The 18,789-nt window shown below is 38.8% G+C and overlaps 2 protein-coding genes and 1 long non-coding RNA gene across 6 annotated transcripts; 2 read left to right on the top strand and 1 right to left on the bottom strand.

Annotated features, from left to right (window-relative positions):
* Nucleotides 1-2: 2 nt before the first annotated feature.
* Nucleotides 3-9,013, top strand: gabpb1 (GA binding protein transcription factor subunit beta 1). Of its 4 annotated transcripts, none has more exons than XM_051724117.1 (8): nt 3-112; nt 3,275-3,382; nt 3,606-3,773; nt 3,929-4,123; nt 4,593-4,740; nt 5,491-5,670; nt 6,151-6,305; nt 7,839-9,013. In XM_051724117.1, the coding sequence occupies exons 2-8, from the start codon at nt 3,275-3,277 to the stop codon at nt 7,986-7,988; spliced, it is 1,104 nt and encodes a 367-aa protein (XP_051580077.1). In that variant the 5' UTR covers nt 3-112; the 3' UTR covers nt 7,989-9,013. The 4 variants fall into 4 exon arrangements, with proteins under 4 accessions (XP_051580077.1, XP_051580073.1, XP_051580074.1 ...); XM_051724113.1 differs by having other exon boundaries at nt 21-173; XM_051724114.1 differs by lacking the exon at nt 3-112 and adding an exon at nt 3,025-3,168.
* On the bottom strand, nt 3,157-7,918 carry LOC127455932 (uncharacterized). Its single transcript, XR_007899760.1, has 3 exons — nt 7,822-7,918; nt 4,623-4,734; nt 3,157-3,388 (listed from the first exon to the last, which is right to left on the bottom strand). It is a non-coding gene; the product is annotated as an uncharacterized LOC127455932 (long non-coding RNA).
* Nucleotides 9,014-9,280: 267 nt separating the features above from the next.
* LOC127456382 (histidine decarboxylase-like) lies at nt 9,281-18,749 on the top strand. Its single transcript, XM_051724836.1, has 12 exons — nt 9,281-9,391; nt 11,057-11,229; nt 11,816-11,929; nt 12,342-12,464; nt 12,638-12,778; nt 13,146-13,289; nt 13,417-13,483; nt 13,574-13,736; nt 13,908-13,995; nt 14,070-14,168; nt 15,222-15,323; nt 16,348-18,749. The coding sequence occupies exons 1-12, from the start codon at nt 9,364-9,366 to the stop codon at nt 16,999-17,001; spliced, it is 1,896 nt and encodes a 631-aa protein (XP_051580796.1). The 5' UTR covers nt 9,281-9,363; the 3' UTR covers nt 17,002-18,749.
* The last annotated feature ends 40 nt before the right edge of the window (nt 18,750-18,789 follow it).

Below are 18,789 nucleotides of genomic sequence, written 5' to 3'. Positions count from 1 at the left end.
CAGAGAGACAGGCGCGCGCTTTTGCTCGTGCCCGCTGCTGTATTATTTTCATCTTTGTTTTCTGGTCGGGTTCGGGCGGTTTCGGTCCTGCAGCTTCTGCTTTGCTCGGACGGTAAGGAGCACAAAATTCGGCATGATCGCGTCGCCGGATGTGGAAGTTGATGAGTTTACGGGTATTAATATTTCCTCTTCCTCCGGAACACGAGTGATTTCCTGTTGATCGAGTTTAACGGGCCGCGCTTCACATTTACCGACATAATTATGAGATTAACCTCACGTTCACATTTAAACAAGATTATATAAATATTAACCAGTGTATGCGTTTTAAAAAGTATAGTTGAGAAAGCAGATAGTATGAGATATTTCAGACGCGTGTGTTTATGTGTGATGGGATTGTGAATCTGTCTCAGATTTAACAAATACAATCTAAAAAATTAACGAGGCATTATTACAATTACTAAGATGCAATTTAACATTTAAAATCATCTTTATTAATCACTGCCATCATTGTGGTATTTGTGTTAAGACAACAGTATCTGTTGGTAAAATCATCCATGAGTCCTTATTACTGTGGTTAGATCAGTTAATATATGGTTTCTTCAAAATAAAATATGGGATTTCTTTTGAGGCTGAATCAAGCTTCTTATACACCTTTAGTAACTACAGCTGCTATTGTTTTAATAAAAACTAAATTGATGTCCTCACTGGTCCAATATAGGATTTAGCACAAATCTGTAACATTTCCTCAAAATATATAGCAAGCACAACACATGAACAGTATGATTTGGCGATTGTCATTTTACTGAAATTATGTAAATTGTGCATCTATTAGACTCAAAAAGTGCCTGAGAAAATACATATGTGTAGTTTATGTGTTATGTGTAGCTCAGTGTTTGTTTGACAGCCAGTTAAGTCTTATAATGTTTCAGTGTGGAAGTAATGAATCCTGTTGTATCATGTCTTTGATATATGAAAAAAATAATATATATACATGTGTGTATATATATATATATATATACACACTGGTGGTATTACATTGGAATAATGTAAAGATTTAGCTGTTTCAGGAGGAAATTGGTAATTTAATTCACCAAAGTGGCATTCAACTGATCACAAAGAATAGTCAGAACATTACTGATGTAAAAAAAACAGCTCCATCACTATTTGAAAAAAGTCATTTTTGATCAAATCTAGACAGGCCCCATTTCCAGCAGCCATCACTTCAACACCTTATCCTTGAGTAATCATGATAAAGTGCTAATTTAGGACTGGAAAATCACTTGCCATTATATCAAACACAGCTGAAAGCTATTTGATTCGTTAAATGAAGCTTAACATTGTCTTTGTGTTTGTTTTTGAGTTGTCACAGTATGCAATAGACTGGCATGTCTTAAGGTCAATATTAGGTCAAAAATGGCAAAAAATAAACAGCTTTCTCTAGAAACTCGTCAGTCAATCATTGTTTTGAAGAATGAAGGCTATACAATGCTTGAAATTGCCAAAAAACTGAAGATTTCATACAAAAGTGTACACTACAGTCTTCAAAGACAAAGTCAAGTCAAGATTTATTTCTATAGCACATTTAAAAGCAACAGAGTTGCTGTACAGTAAAATATAAAACATATCTTAAAAAAAACAAAAACAGGAGCAAATACGCAAGTGACAACATTAATAAACAACATGCGGCATACAAAATATACAGCACAGAAAACAGTCTGTGTAACTAAACCATAAAACACTTAAGCTAAGAATTATCAAAAGATAGAGAATACAGATAAGATTTAAGAACAGATTTAAAACTAGCTAGTGAAGGAGCAGGCTGTTCCAAAGTTTGGGAGCTGCAGTGGAGAAGGCTCGACCACACCTAGTTTTGCAGCGACAACGAGGGACAGATAAGGGAAGTTGATTACATGATCTAAGTGCTCTTTGGGGAGAGTAATCAAAAGGTCACTGATGTACTTCGGTGCGACATCAGATAAAGCTTCGTACACATAGACAGCAGTTTTAAAATCAATTCTATAAAAGGGCTCTAACAAGGACAGAAAGAGATGTGGCAGCACAGATGTACAACCAAATAAGAGGATAAGCACATCAGAGTCTCTAGTTTGAGAAATAGACACCTCACATGTCCTCAGCTGACAGCTTCATTGAATTCTACCCGCTCAACACCAGTTTCATGTACAACAGTAAAGAGAAGACTCAGGGGTGCAGGCCTTATGGGAAGAATTGCAAAGAAAAAGCCACTTTTGAAATAGAAAAACAAAATAAAAGGTTAGAGTGGGCAAAGAAACACACATTGGACAACAGATAATTGGAAAAGAGTGTTATGGATCTTAACCCAGTTGAGCTTTTGTGGGATCAGCTAGACTGTAGGGTGCGTGAGAAGTGCCCGACCAGACAGCCACATCTATGGCAAGTGCTACAGGAAGCGTGGGGTGAAATGTCACCTGAGTTTCTGGACAAAATGACAGCTAGAATGCCAAGGATCTGCAAAGCTGTCATTGCTGCACGTGGAGGATTTTTTGATGAGAACTCTTTGAAGTAGTTTAAGAATTGGTACTTTTATTTGGTGGATAAAAGTACCAATTTCTTTCCATAAGAAAAAAATCTGTACATTATTCCAAATTTTTGACCACCAGTGTGTGTGTGTGTGTATATATATATATATAATTTGTTTAGTTTTACATTTTTTGAAAATGTGACTTTATTGGGGCATTTTGTAGATCCATTTGTGATAGATATACGTGCCAGGTCTCTAAAGACCAAGTATGTAAGAGTTTTTGGCGAAACGACCATGCATTTAAGGGTTAAAGGAACCTCAAATATTCTATTTATGTACTCAAGGAACTTCAAAATATGTTTCAAGAGCCTTTATCTTATAATGGGGTTTCTAAAGGAACTGCTAACAGTTCTTAAGAAATCTTTAGAGGTCTTGCAGGAACTAAGAGTAAGTTTCTCTGAAAGGAGAACTGAAAGCATGCCTGGAGAATCTCCTGGGTCTACTGGTGTAGCAGCTGAGGAACCCTAAATAATGCCTCAAGTATTCATTTTTACAGTGATTAAAGACTAAGTGTGCACAGTTTGGATAAACACTTTGTGGAGGGTGAAGAAGCTTTATTGAGTAACGGCATCAGATGGATTTTGGATTGAAATATGGTCATCTACTCAGTGAATATTTCACACATTCAAGAGCTTGTGTTTGTATGTTTGTGCTGATACTGTTGTTATGATATTACACATGAATGTGGTGGATAACTGGAGTGTGATGTTGTAGATGTCTCTGGTGGATTTGGGAAAGAAGCTTCTAGAAGCAGCTCGTGCTGGTCAGGACGATGAGGTTCGGATACTGATGGCCAATGGAGCTCCATTCACTACCGACTGGGTGAGACTGTAGATTTAAAATAAATGATGAAAACTTCAAATGATATTCATCAAATGTTCTAGTTATGGTTTGTTCATGACAATGGCACCCATCCTAACCTAAAGCAAAACTAAAACTTAAACACTATTCTACTGCTGCCATGCAAACACTGTTATTTTCTACAGCAAATGCAAATCTAGTTGTATTGTTCTGTGTTAAAGCGTCTCTTTGTCACTCATGTTAGCTGGGCACGTCTCCGCTGCATCTGTCTGCTCAGTTTGGACATTACTCGACCACAGAGGTTCTGCTGCGTGCCGGGGTGAGCCGCGATGCCCGCACCAAAGTGGACCGGACGCCTCTGCACATGGCCGCGTCTGAGGGTCACACACTCATAGTGGAGCTCCTGCTGAAGGTGACATCATGTGGACGATGCGAGAGTTAAGCAGCTAGAGTGCATTATGAGGCTGATGTGATCTTTGATGCATTTGCCTGTAATTTGCTGCTTTAAGTGCGGCTTTCATCATGCGCTGTGGTAACAATGACTGTATTCATGTCTGTTTGATTCAGCACGGCGCTGACGTGAACGCTAAAGACATGCTGAAGATGACAGCGTTGCACTGGGCTGTACAGCACAGCCACCGAGACGTGCTGGAACTTCTTCTGCAGTTTGGAGCTGATGTCCATGCGCAGAGTAAATTCTGCAAAAATGCGCTGGACATCGCCCTCGACAACAGCTGTCATGAGCTCGCTGAAATCCTGCAGGTATCTTCAGCAGACAAACATGTTTATGGATGTCAGGTAGAATACTTTCATTATAATTCCACTTAATGAATTCTACCTGACATTCTGTGATGACCCAAATAAAAGAAAACCTTCACAGACAGCTTTACAGATGAAGTCTTCTGATATCACATTGATGTCTAATTTAACCTCACATTATTAGGGGCCGTTCACCAAAGGTGTGTTAACACCTACTGTATCTGTTCATGTTTTTATTCTTATGCTTGACCATTGGAGTATTTGGCAGTGCATAGAACCATGTGGTCATACTGATTGGTCATGGCCTGGAAAGTCGAGAAGGATATAGCTGCAGGCCGGCTCTAAAAAGGGGCAGGAGAGAAAAGATATAAAGAGCCCCTAACCTAAACCTTACCGTGTGTGGAAGTCTCATACTATGTTTTTATGAATATTTTTTGGTTTATTGTGTATTGTGCGTGACTGATATGTTCAGGTAGCAATGCAGAATCAGATCAACACAAACCCAGAGAGTCCAGATACACTGACTATTCACACAACTACACCACAGTTCATCATCGGCCCGGGAGGAGTCGTGAACCTCGCTGGACTCGTCTCACCTGGAAACAGCAGCAAATCTACAGGTGACACAATAACAAAAACATAAGGACTGAACGTCTGGAACGGCGGCTGTGTGTATGAATAAGTTCAGTTAAAACCTCAGTGAAAGGGGTCTTTGTGCAGGTGCACACTTGACATGATTGTGTGTTTGCCCTCCGCATGATGAACAAAAATTGGCATGTGATTATTTGCTCAGAGCATCTCAGATCATCAAAGCTTTGCATCACCTGCATCCACCATCACTTTATTACAATGAAATGAGCCTGATGTAACTGCCGCACTGTGGAAAATTTCATTCTTGTGTAGAATATGTACAGTTTTTCTCTTGTTTTCCAGTAAACAGATCTAAAAAAATCATTAAATTGTATAAATTTACTTTGGATGCAAAATGACTCACGGTAATGTCTTGTTATCAAAGGTTTAAACAAAACAAATTAATTTGCCAATTGGGTAAAGAAAAATAAACATAATTCAAAGCAAAAAGACCTTTATTTTTACTACCCCGTTTTCAAATAGTTTTTTCTTGTTTTAAGCCTAAACCTTACTAATTTAGTTTGATCTCTGACAGCAAGACCAACAAATTATCTTGTTTTAGCAGTTTAGATATTTTTACCAGAAAGAATAAGACAAAAATACTGATTGAGATCATTCTTTTCATTGATAAATTTGGACATTTTCTTATTTGAGTTGAAGTTGCATTAATGTCTACAGAGATGTGATTTCAGTATATAATGTTTGCCAGATGTTAATCTCATGTTCTTTCTTTTATTTAGTCGTGGCAGCAGAGGAAGTTATAACGGCGGATACGGTCGACGGAGCCATTCAGCAGGTTGTGAGCTCTGGAGGTCAGCAGGTCATCACCATTGTAACAGATGGTATTCAACTGGGCAACCTGCAGACTGGCACAGGTATCAGCCAGCCCATAATAGTCACCATGCCTGATGGGCAGCAGGGTAAGTTTAAAGAGCTGCGTTCTAATTCACATACTCGCACTAAAAGTGTAACATCGCTGGTGATGGAAAAGTACCCACTTTTGGTTAAATGTGCGAGTAGTAGGACACACCACCACTATGTCGTAAAATCAACACTTGATTGCACAGTTGCATACTGTTTGCGTTTGCATGCAAGTAATAACATCATGCTAAAGGCGTTAATTTAAAATTCCTTAACGTTTAACATCGACTGAAAATAAAAAAAATAACTACCACAAACGCCACTCTTCAGTTGCACAAGGGGTTGTGGGCAATATTAACCGAAAAAGCACGAACTGATGCATAATTGAAAAATCCAAAATAGCATGCCAACCAGGTGTACTATTTTCAACGCACTGTGATTTGCGATGCACTAATTCTAATCTTGCTCAGTGTTTATAAAGGAATAGTGTGAATTTAGATGCAGTGCAGTTCTTGCTGAGCACATTTGTCTTCCTGTAGTATTAACGGTGTCAGACACAGAGGTTGCTGAGGAAACGGTGATCAGTGAGGAGCCATCCATTAAACGGCCACGTGTGAAGGAAGAAGACGACAGTGAAATGACAGAAATACAAGACATGCAGGTCCACCAAAACATCTCACTGCAGGACATGCAGGTACTGCAACATGTGAACAAACCTCCACACAACAATGTAATGTTTCTACGGCTATAAAAATTAATTCAAATAAATCAATAATGAAAACAGTTGACAACAAATGAAGTTCCAAATGTCAGTTCAGGAGTAGCTTGTTCATCTAGGCCTGCCAATCATATCCCAAGGATATGTATAAGTGGATTCCTCCCTCACACCAGTGATGATTCTTCCAGCATCCCTTCACCTCCCCATCTGCACCTTTATATTTCATAATGCCTTTACCATTTATTATTCAAAATTGTCTTTCTCATTCTTGCATTTACATTTATGCATTTGGCAGATGCTTTTATCCAAAGCGACTTACTTATTACAGGGATAATCCCCCTGGAGCAACCTGGAGTTAAGTGCCTTGCTCAAGGACACAATGGTGGTTCTGTGCTTTAGCCCACTATGCCACCACCACTTTAGTCAGTTAGTTCAGAGGGGGCTCAAGCCCAGTCCTGTGCTTGAGCCCCTCTGTTATGGACAGCACGCCAAATCCGTTTACCTTAATGCACTACAGGACTATATGAACCAGTGAACTTGTGAAATTTCATCATTTATTAGTTTGGCAAATGGTAGAATAATATGTCTTAGATAAATTGCAGGAATTAAAATGTGGCTTTTTTTTATCAAATTAATTAAAAAAAATAATAATCAAGAGGTTGATTTATTATTAAAAGAAATTAGGTTGCAGCACTTAAGTTTCTGATCTGCTCCACTAAAATTTCATAATTTGTATCACAATTTGATTATATGCATTGCTGGTCTTTGTCCAATGCTTTGGCTTCATTTGGAACTGTTTTCAGTGGCAAAGCAAGAATAAACAAAATATCTGGCAATACTGTGTGTAAAACAGGGTTTCTGCGGGTCTTAAAAAGGTCTTAAAAAGTTTGCACCCCTTGGTACTTCTTATGCTGCCATCTTGAGCATCAGTAATTGTTTGCACCTTTTGTAGTATTTGTGTATTAGTCCCTCAATTGTCAAAATCTGGACCACATATATAGCCACTGTTGGGAAGAACTCAAATGTGCAGAAGATGCTGAGAAACCAAATAATTTTACTGTAGTTGGGTTTTTTCTTAAGAAAAGTGGACATCTTCAATGCTCAGGACAAATCAGGGATTCATGAACAATTATTACACAAACAGTCATTGATCATCGAGAAAGCAACACACCATATTAGAAACCAAGGGAATGTAAACTTATTAAAAGGATCATGTGTGTAAATTCAGTTACTATTTTGTTGTGTGGAATATATGTGAGGATGTGTTATGTCAAATAGCTTCTTCGGAGCAGTACTAAATAAAAACAAAATGCAGTTTTGACACACACACACACACACACATTGATTACTTAAATTTTCTTTAGTTGGTCTTAAAAAGGTCTTAAAGTCTTAAATTTAGCTTCATAAAACCTGCAGAAACCCTGTAAAATGTCAATTATCTGATGTTAACTTCTTATTTATGGAACTACTGTATATAAAATTAAAATACAACCTGTGTGTGTCTAACAGGAAAAAGTGTCTCTTCTGAAGCAGCTGGAGGAGGCGAATCGTGAAGCTCAGAGATACAGACAGCAGTTCCTGAAGAAAGAGCAGGAAGCAGAAGCTTACAGACAGAAACTAGAGGCCATCACACGACAGAACGCAAAGAAAACAGTGTGAAACACAAATCATCACACACACACACACACACACACACACGTTAAAGCTGTATTACTGAGGACCCTTCAAAGATGCAATGGTTTAGAGTACAGTGAAATCATGTTGTGAACAAATGTTCAAGAATTGTGTTGCTTTAGTTCATTTTAATTAAGTAAACTGTACAACCTGCAAAAATCTTTTTTTTTTTTGTTGAGTGAATTGAATGTTACTTTACAAGACTGAAAAGTATTACATTACATGAGCATTAATCACTTTTGTTTGCCTCTGTTCACACCAGCGATTAGCTTGTGTGCTCCAGACATGTCGAGCTGTGGTGCTCATGTGGGCGACAGATTTGATTGCCGCCCATATCCCGTTACTCAATCCCCCGATGGCTTCTCAGTTAAGTGGAAAAAAAATACAAACACACAGGAAATCTGACTGACCTGCAGATGAATCGGGGAAATCAATGATTTTAAATGATTTATTTTATGCACAATTTAATGCATTATTATGTATATATAATACATTTGATATATTATATGTATCCCCCCCAAAAAAACAGTTTAGTGTAATTTGTTCAGACAGTTTCAGTTTCTGCAGAAAGATGGGATATGGTTTTCATCATTGATAATGGATTTTACAGCCCATTATTCTAGTTGATATGATGTATAATGTCTGCCGTTTGCTTGTTTATAGTTTTCTGATAATCATGATTTGTGATGAATTTTGCAGTTTTCTGGATTTCTGTCATAAACATTCTTATTTTTAAGACCAAATTTTTGGGATTTGTTTCATTAAGGATGAACGCACATTCTCACTGCAGAAATGTACTTTTTTAAACATAAATTCATAACATCTAGCAGTCTGATTTTACATGCAAAACTATTATGCTAAAATACTGTTATCATCTAAAACTCTGAATTGAGTGTTTGAATGCACAGAAAAGAGTTTTACATTCATCATTAAGCTGTGATAAAAGAATTCCAGCATTGCCAGGGTCTTTATTTTCTTAATCCTCTGTAGATATTAATAATAAAAAATGTTGGGAAATATCTTTAGTCAATTGTTCATTTGAATCCAGGTGATTTTTTTCTCATGCTTTATTTTTCACATTGTAATAGGTTGAGTATAGAGAAATTCATGATTCTGCTCTCATGGTCTGTTTACATTCCTCAAACAATCCAGAATTCAGTATTTGCACCAGTCAAAAGCAAACAAAAGGTTCTGCAGAACATAGATCATATTAAAATGACTTGAGTGTTCAGGGGCTTTTTTTGCGTCAGTGGGCAGCACTCAGTGAATATCATCTATAAAAACCCTCTGTAGAGAAACCAGCACACACAAATGCACTGATCGTCCCTTCAAAGCTCAGAACTGCAGTGAGACAAAGACGATGCAGGCGGAGGAGTACACGCAGAGAGGTAACTGCAACACACTCACATTCTCATCTCAGAAAGTGTATATTTTAGGTGCTGTAAGTAACTGGTCACCATTTCTTTTCTAGTTTTTCACTCACAAAGTCCTACGGTCTTATGATTATACAAGAATTAGACAAATAGTTTTAGTTGAATAGCATGTCTCACTGCAGGACACCGACTGACATGACTATATATTTACAGGAAAAACTGATTTAGTTCAAATAACTTTTGTTTTTAAAGCTCTGTAGATAAATGACACGTGAATCACTCAGAACATATTTGTGACATCACAAATGTAAAGTATATTATTTTATTGCTTTAAAGTTGCTTTTAGTTGGTCTTTTATTAAATTGATTTTATTGTTGTTGTTTTTTACTTTGATTTTGTGTTAATCGATTCGGTTTTTGACATTCCTTGTTCCTCATATGTTATATGTATTATAACCTTTATTTCATATCATTTTATTTGCAGTACTCTATTATTAGCAGTGTGATTTGTAGTAAAATGCTTTCTGTGTTTGTAAGTCTGTCAGAAAGAAAACAGATTATCTGTGTTGTGTTGTTGTCAGTGTTCGAATTGAGTCAGAACTCTTGGGGGTCCACGTACACCGACTCTAAAACATCGGTGTATGGGGGCGGGGGGACAGACAATGGACAATGTTGAGATGTCATCGCAATCATTAAAAAAAAATCTTATTTTCTGTTCTTAATATTCAAATTTTGATTAAACATTTGGAGACCCCAAATGGTCTTATAACTCTTTATAAGATAATCCCTAAGATAATGGTGTGTGTGGTGATGTCTTGATCAGGGACTGAAAATGGTTCAAGGAAGGAAAACAAAAACGAATGGAATTTTTAACTGAAAACCGGAACAAAGTGATTTTCAATTGTTCTGGAGTAAACCGGTTATAACCAGTTAATTTTGTTACGATAATTTTTTAATGAAACTAAAGGCCAAAGAGTTTATCACAGTTAATATTTGGAACTACAATACTTCATGTTGCCCAAAAAAAATGAAATGTGCTTTGATCCTGAAGAAACTGCTGCATCACACTCTGCCTAATTGTCTGTTGTGGATGAAGCATTCTGTGAATGAAGACCTTTTTAACAACTAAATATAATTACTACATATACATGCACAGCTAATCCAGATACAAGGAAAACATGATTGGAGGTAAAAAGTACATTTCTCAGTTATTTCGAAGTCTTCACTATCTTATTGTTAGATATGATGCATTAATACAGATTTGATGCTGCGGGGTTTTGACTCAGAAGCAGATCTGTAAATAAAATGATACATAACTGTTAATTAACTGTTTGTTATGATTTCTATGCCGATAAATCCACCACACGGGGGGAATAAAATTGCTTATTTTAGCTTATTTTTGGTGAGGCAAGTGGCTTATTTTGGGCTTGTTTCTCTTGCGAGATCTGGCAACACTGCAATTGATATTTCCCCCACATTTTAGCACAGAGTACTGCCATATTTAAAAGAACGTTATTAACCGTTCTTTTAGTTTGTTCTAACCGGTTACCATTTGGAAAGGAGGCTGCGGAACTTCTGAACCGGAACGACAAAATACTGTTTTTCTCAGAACGAACCAAAATGAAAAACATTTCATTTTTAGTCCCTGGTCTTGATGTTCCTCTTTATTTTGCGTGTGTAGGGAAGGAGATGGTCGATTTTATACAGAAGTATCTCACTGAGATCCGTGATCGGCCCGTAGTTCCAGACGTGCAGCCGGGTTACATGCGTCCTCTATTGCCCAACAGCGCCCCCTATGAGCCAGAGGACTGGAGCGCCATCCTGCAGGACGTGGAGAACATCATCATGCCTGGGGTCTGTCTGTCTATCTTAATACTTGTCTGTCTTGATACCTGTCTAAAAACCTGTCTGTCTGAATACCTATCTGTCTATCCTACCTACCTGTCTGAATACCTGTCTGTCTGAATACATGTCCATTTGTCTGTCTGTGTACCTATCATTCTGAATACCAGTCTGTCTGTCTGAATACCTGTTTGTTTAAAAACAAGTCTGTTTGTCTGTCAGTATACTTATCTGTCTGAATACCTGTCTGTTTGAATACCTATCTGTTTGTCTGTATGAATACCGGTCTGTCGGTCTGATGTCAAGTTTTCTAAGAATTTATTCTTTGAAGAAGTTATTATTATTTATTTCACATTCATTTCAAAGCTCTTATATGGATTTTATTATGTTCATATCACAAAACTGATGTCATCTCACTCTTCAGTTAAACTTCTGTATTTTATTGTTAGCAAGTCATCAATGCTGTTCATATTAAGGAAAAATCAAGAAGATCAAAATCTTCTGTCTGCCTGTATTTTGTGGTAAATGTGAGCATAAGGTAACACCTGTGTGTGTGTGTGTGTGTGTGTGTGTGTGTGTGTGTGTGTGTGTGTTGCAGGTGGTGCATTGGCAGAGTCCACACATGCATGCATATTTCCCTGCGCTCACCTCATGGCCATCTCTGCTGGGTGACATGCTTGCAGATGCCATAAACTGCCTCGGCTTCACATGGGTATTACAAACACACACACACACACACACACACACACACACACACACACACACACTTTCTCTCTCTGGCAGTCTGATGTGTTGTGTTGAATAGTGTGTGTGTGTACATTTTTATGCTACATTGTGGGGACTAAATGTCCCCACAAGGATAGTAAAACCTGAGATCACCTACATTGTGGGGACCAGCCAGCGGTCCCCACGAGGGAAATGGCTTATTAAACATACTAAACGATGTTTTTTTGAAAAAGTAAAAATGCAAAAAGGTTTCTGTGAGGGTTAGGTTTAGGGGTAGGGTTACGGTTAGGGGATAGAAATTATCATTAAATCTGTATTAAATCCATAAAATGCATGGAAGTCTGTGGAGAGTCCCACAATGATATAAAAACAAGTTTGAGTGTGTGTGTGTTCCTCAGGCCTCGAGTCCAGCATGCACAGAACTGGAGATGTGTGTGTTGGACTGGTTGTGTAAAGCTCTCGGGTTACCAGATCATTATTTACACCATCATCCACAGAGCAACGGAGGAGGAATACTGCAGGTAAGTACACATTACACAACACATTTACCCACACCTAAGATTGCTAACTGTCCAGTGTTAGATGGGAAAACCCACAGAAAGAGAGTATTCAAAGCATGTGTAAACTGTAAATTGCTATGTAATATAAATTTGCGTAGTGTTTAATGTGGATGTATGTTTGTGTGTTGTTGTAGAGTACAGTCAGTGAGTGTACATTGGTTGCTCTTCTCGCAGCGAGAAAAGACAGAATTCTGCAGATGAAAAGTGAATTCACTCACGCCGACACAGACGAATCTGTGTTGAACTCTAGACTCATCGTGTACGCCTCTGATCAGGTACAGAATCACCATCCTTTACGTGTTCTTTTCACTTTTTAACTGTTAACTACAATAATACAAACCAAGTTACACAACTACTTGGCAAATAAATAAAAAAATTGACATGAAATTAATTCGAGTGTAAATAATTTTATTATGTGAGAATAAAGAAAGTGTGGAGTGATTCAACAGACCTGATGAAACCAACACAGCTATGTAGGAACTCAGTTGGGACAATCGTCAATTATACAAACATTTGACCACAGAAGGCTACCATTGACCAATCACAATCAAGTATTCCTGAGAGACAATTATATTTTATGACATGTTGCGTATGATGTGGTCTGGTTTGTATAAGACATTTTTCTGTATTTTTATTTTGCAGGCACATTCATCAGTGGAGAAGGCAGGTCTGATCGCGCTGGTGAAGATCAGATTTTTGGAGACAGATGAAGTATTTTCACTGCGTGGAGAAACTCTGCTGCGAGCCATCGACGAGGACCGCAAGAGAGGATTCATACCTGTGATGGTAAAACTCTCTCTCTGTATCTGTCTCTCAACCAGTGCAAATATCATTAAACTGTTTCTAATGAGCTGTTTAATAGTGTATTGATGTGTGACTGAAGATAACAGCAGTGTGTGTGTGTGTTCTGCAGTTGTGTGCAACACTCGGCTCTACAGGTGTGTGTTCATTTGATCGACTCGATGAACTCGGTCCAGTGTGTAAGTGTGATGTGATCAATAACGTTAACACTCAATGAAAGATACACAAACAAGACTTAATACTGACCATTTCTGATTGTGTGTTTTCAGGTGCCCGGGAGGGTCTCTGGCTGCACGTTGATGCAGCGTATGCTGGCTCCGCCCTTCTGTGTCCGGAGCTGCGGTATTTCCTGAATGGAATCGAGTTTGCCGATTCATTTGTCTTTAACCCGTCAAAGTGGATGATGGTTCATTTTGACTGTACGGCATTCTGGTGAGAGATACTGAAGGACTTTTATTCAGTTCTGAATGAAATTACAGAATTCAGATATTTAGGGTATAAATGGGTGTATTACTGAGTGTGTAGATGAATTTCAAGCTGAAGGTCATGTGATTTGATTGGGCTGCAGTGAATGTGAGTGGTGTGTCTCTGTTTGATCTTCAGGGTGAAGAATAAAATGAAATTGCAGCAGACATTCACTGTCGACCCACTTTACCTGCGACATGATAACTCAGACACCACTGACTTCATGGTACAAGCACATGCATTTTACTCATTGTAATGCATTATGTTTGTTTCAGTGATGTTAATTAATAATATTTGCAGCACTGGCAGATTTCTCTGAGTCGTCGCTTTCGCTCGATGAAGTTGTGGTTTGTCATGCGCTCATTCGGCCTGAAGAACCTGCAGGCTCATATACGACACGTAAGACACTTAATTACACACACGCACAAACACGGCATAAAGTAGATTTACAATTATTTAAGTTTTCAAATCCCCCAGTAAGGAAAAATCACCTTAAACACTTGGATGTAATTATTATTATTTTCTTTTCTTTTTTTTTATCCCCTTTTTCTCCCAATTTGGAATGCCCAATTCCCACTACTTAGTAGGTCCTCATGGTGGCACGGTCACTCACCTCAATCCGTGTGGTGGAGGACAAGTCTCAGTTGCCTCTGCTTCTGAGACAGTCAATCTGTGCATCTTATCATGTGGCTCGTTGTGCATGACACCGCAGAGACTTACAGCATGTGGAGGCTCATGCTACTCTCCACGATCCATGCACAACTTACCATGCACCCCATTGAGAGCGAGAACCACTAATCGCGACCACGAGGAAGTTACCCCATGTGACTCTACCCTCCCTAGCAACCAGGCCAATTTGGTTGCTTTGGAGACCTGGCTGGAGTCACTCAGCACACCATAGATTCGAACTTGCTACTCCAGGGGTGGTAGTCAGCGTCAATACTCGCTGAGCTACCCAGGCCCCACTTGGATGTAATTATAAATATTTGCCTCATTTTGAAATGAAATTCTGAGTAAATAGTTGAGTAAAATCATTCTTACATAAATTATTGCATTAAAGGTGCACTCAGTAATGTTTAGCCATGTTAGAATCACATGACCAGCTGAATACTACTTGCTTAATCTCAGTAACTGCCCTGATATTGGACACTTTCATTCATGGATTGAATTAATCCTGGTTTACTGTGCATAGTGAATTTCTACAATGGAAGAAATTCACTATGAAACTGAAAAATACAGTGTTTGAATGATGTAGCATACAGGCCACTGGGTGTCAGTGTAAGCCGATATAAGCCACTTCGACATTAACTTTCATGTTTCATAAATAAGACCTGTGCGTGGCACAAAGCTAACATTCAGCGCTAATATAGCACTTTAGTTTGCTAATTTTTCCTATGTGTGATGATGATGATGTATTCCAGTGATGTTATTATGTATTTCCTGTGATATTAGGGTGTGGAGATGGCGAAGCTCTTTGAGTCTCTGGTCAGGGGTGATTTAAATTTCCAGATTCCAGCACAGCGACATCTTGGTTTGGTCGTGTTTTGCTTACGAGTGAGAAAAACCTTTCAAACTGCATTAATAATCCCTGCTAAACAACCACATAAATTGTGTATAAATTACACACTGAAAACTGTATAAAACAACAGAAAACATTTTGATAAACCCAGTGGGGGTTCTAGCTTGTATGGCATCCTGGGCGAACCCCCCCTTCAGACCCCCACCCCGCCAACAAAATTTGTGAGGGGGGGTCTGTCCAGGCCCATGTCACCCATGCCTAAGCCCGCCACTGGATAACCCATCATGAACAACAATTATGTCACTTCAAATATCAAACACAAATATAATGGTTACAGAATCTGAAGTGAACTGAGGTACGTTTACACAACAACGATGTACTAAAAACGGAAAAGTTTTTCCTTTGCGCTTTTGAAAAGTTTCGCGTAAAGACGACAACATTGTCAAAACGATCCCCGTTCACACGGATCCACGAAAATGACTAAAAACATTGTATTATGCATGCCAGGACAGTAGTTGGCGATGTCACTTGGTAAAGAAATACTACGCGCCTGCGCACATCAGTATTCTTCCATAGAGCGGTGAATACAAACAATGAAGATGGTGAAAGCATCGAGCAATTTTGTCTGGACGGACGATGAGGTTGCTTTATTACTACAATTACTTTGCTGGATAAGCGTCAATAAACTCAAAATCTTGAGCAGCACAAACACAGTCCTGTAGTTCGCCATTGTAGTTTTGAATGTCTCGCGCGTTGTTTTGAAGTACTCGCACGCATGCCTATAGACTGAACACGTAATACGCGTGCGCATGACGTCATCGTTTTCACAAATTCGTGTTTTTGTATGTTTACATGGAGACAATAACGGCATCGTTTTCAATTGCATTTTGAAACCTGTTTTCAAAAGTTTGCGTTTTCAGGCCCCAAAACGCCATTGTTGTGTAAACGAACAGCCAAAAAGTTTTCCGTTTTTAGTTGAAACTGTTGTCGTGTAAACGGCCTTTGAATCTTTCCTTAAGATAAAGATGATAAAAGCCCATAAACGCCTTTTTTTCTCAGGCAGGTAATGGAGCAACGCAGGAGCTATTGCGAAAACTGACTAAATCAGGTCAGATGTTTCTGATTCCCGCTGCCATCGGAAACAAACTGATCATCCGCTTCACTGTGACATCACAGTTTACCAGCGCGCAGGACATACAGCGGGATTGGAGCCTCATCCAACAGGCCGCCAGAGACGTGCTGCATGCACGCTCCCTCACACGTGAGCCCAGCATGCTGTCTGATGCTGACAGCTCCGAGGAGAATGCGCAGGAACCGGAGGAAGTACCGCTGACCATCCAATCAGAGCTCAGCAAAATGCGGCTGGAGCCAATGATAGATGAGCGTTTGGTGCGTCAGGGGCAGAGACGTGCCATTCGCTCACTGAGCTGCAGCGCCGAGCTTCCGCCCACCAGGCCTGACCACGCCCACTCTCTGAAGGAGGCTCCGCCCTCAGGCTCTCTGACGCAGATTCCAGAGCAGCCGATGCAGTCGCAGCAGAGAACGCAGAGGCGTCTACTAAAATTTCACAGTGTTCCGAGTCTGTCGCAGGTCTGGGCGCACTGTGGCATGCAGCAGCTGTACTACCCCTTTAAGAAAGGCTGGGTCACCAGCCGGGCAAGTTGCTTTAACTGCTTTCCTTTAGCAGAGACCAACCTTCTGCACACTAAATAACACACACTTGCTATGCTCTAAATGCTAGTGAGCTGCCTTGTCTACTGCCTTCTAAGGCAGCATCCTAACTGAAAAGGAACATCATAAGTAACTGATTTGGAAAACTCTTGATAGGTAGCAACTCCATGTGCCACACAAATATCGCTACTTGTGTGAAACATACGAGAGTCATGTCCCATAGGAGCAAATTCACTAAACATTTGCTGCATTTTAGCCCGTTGTATTTCAGTGCAAAAACATGCATCTTATTCACGACCACCTGCAATCTTTTTAAGCAGGCGCAATCAGCACTGAAAAAGTGCTGCGCCTTTAATATTTAGATATTGTCATTTCTTTCCGTGGAAACACGCCTCCTTTCTATGTAAATTAGGCTTGTTAGAGATTGTGCTTCATTTACAAAACTCAAACAATAAACGTTGCGCTATTACTGCCCAAGGAAAGCAGGCGGTAAACTGAATTTTATTTAAAAGAGATGTTTGTGTACATTTTCTATTAATTTTGGCAGTAGTAATTCATCAAATAACAGTCAAATATTGTTGAAGAGTGTTATAACCTGACATATATCCAGATACGCAGTGTAGTCAAGCACACTTTCTACATGTTAAAGAGCCTGCGAGATCAGAACTGCTTTGTGCAAATTGTGCACCATTGCCTGATAATTCATTTAGTGAATCTGGTGCTATACCAGCGCAGACAGCTACTCTAATGAGCATTACATTTTTGATCAATATTTTTTATATTGAAAAAAAATATTTATAATAAAATGTTTCTCGCCCCGTCTGGCATCAGTTTTTTCACTGAGCTCTTTGCAACCTCTCAGAATTTGGTCAAAAGAAGATATCTTAGGAGGTGGCATAATTTTGTTGCCCGCCTTCTAGGACAGGCTTCACAACTGGAGCACTTCTGTGATGCTTTAAAATGATGTCTAGGTAGGCAGCTCACTAGGTTTTGGAACAGAGTTACTGTATGTCCCTTAAGACAAAACTTCCTCAGGACTTAAGAGCATCTGGATACAAGCAGAAATATCTTAATACTGGCAGTTCAGTGAACATCACACCACTGATCCACTGACATCAATGTCAATCACACCTACTGTTGTGCTGCCAGTACATGTCGCTCGATTGTTCAGATGTCATGAGTTTATTTTCCTGCCAAAAAGTGACAATCAACACACATGAAAACCCAAACAGTCTCTCCTTTTATGAAATATCCTTATATTCCCTCAGAATCATCATCTTTCAATACATTTGTATTGTTATTGATATATAAAAATACACACTCACAGTTAAAAGTTTGGACACACTTTATTGCATTTATGTTCCCCATGATCCTATAAACTAGAGGTTGACTGATAGGGGATTTTGCTGATACCGATAACTAAGGTGGTGTTAAAAGCAGATAACCGATTAATCGACCGATAGTTTTTTTATTTTATTTATTTACAGAATAATCAAAGATTTCTTAGTCTTTCCTTACTAAGACGAGCACAGACATTGGAGGTACAAGATTCCAAAATGAATAAAATCCCAAAAACTATTTATTGTGCAACCAAAATTCCAATAATAACCAGAAAAATTAAGATTTGGTATATAACGGGGGACTTTTAACTAAAAACAAGCCTCAAATACACTGGGGCATTTTATTTTAAAAATTATAGAGACTTTGCCCGTTACAATGCTCCATATGCAAGTATTTAACAAATTACATTTTTTTATAGCTTACATATTCACCAGATGAAGTTGTGTGTGTATGTGTGTGTGTATATATATATATATATATATATATATA

Source organism: Myxocyprinus asiaticus, chromosome 18 (assembly GCF_019703515.2).
Source record: "Myxocyprinus asiaticus isolate MX2 ecotype Aquarium Trade chromosome 18, UBuf_Myxa_2, whole genome shotgun sequence".
NCBI lineage: Eukaryota > Metazoa > Chordata > Actinopteri > Cypriniformes > Catostomidae > Myxocyprinus > Myxocyprinus asiaticus.
The sequence above is the reverse complement of the archived record's forward strand: the minus strand, read 5'-3'. Positions and strand labels throughout refer to the sequence as shown.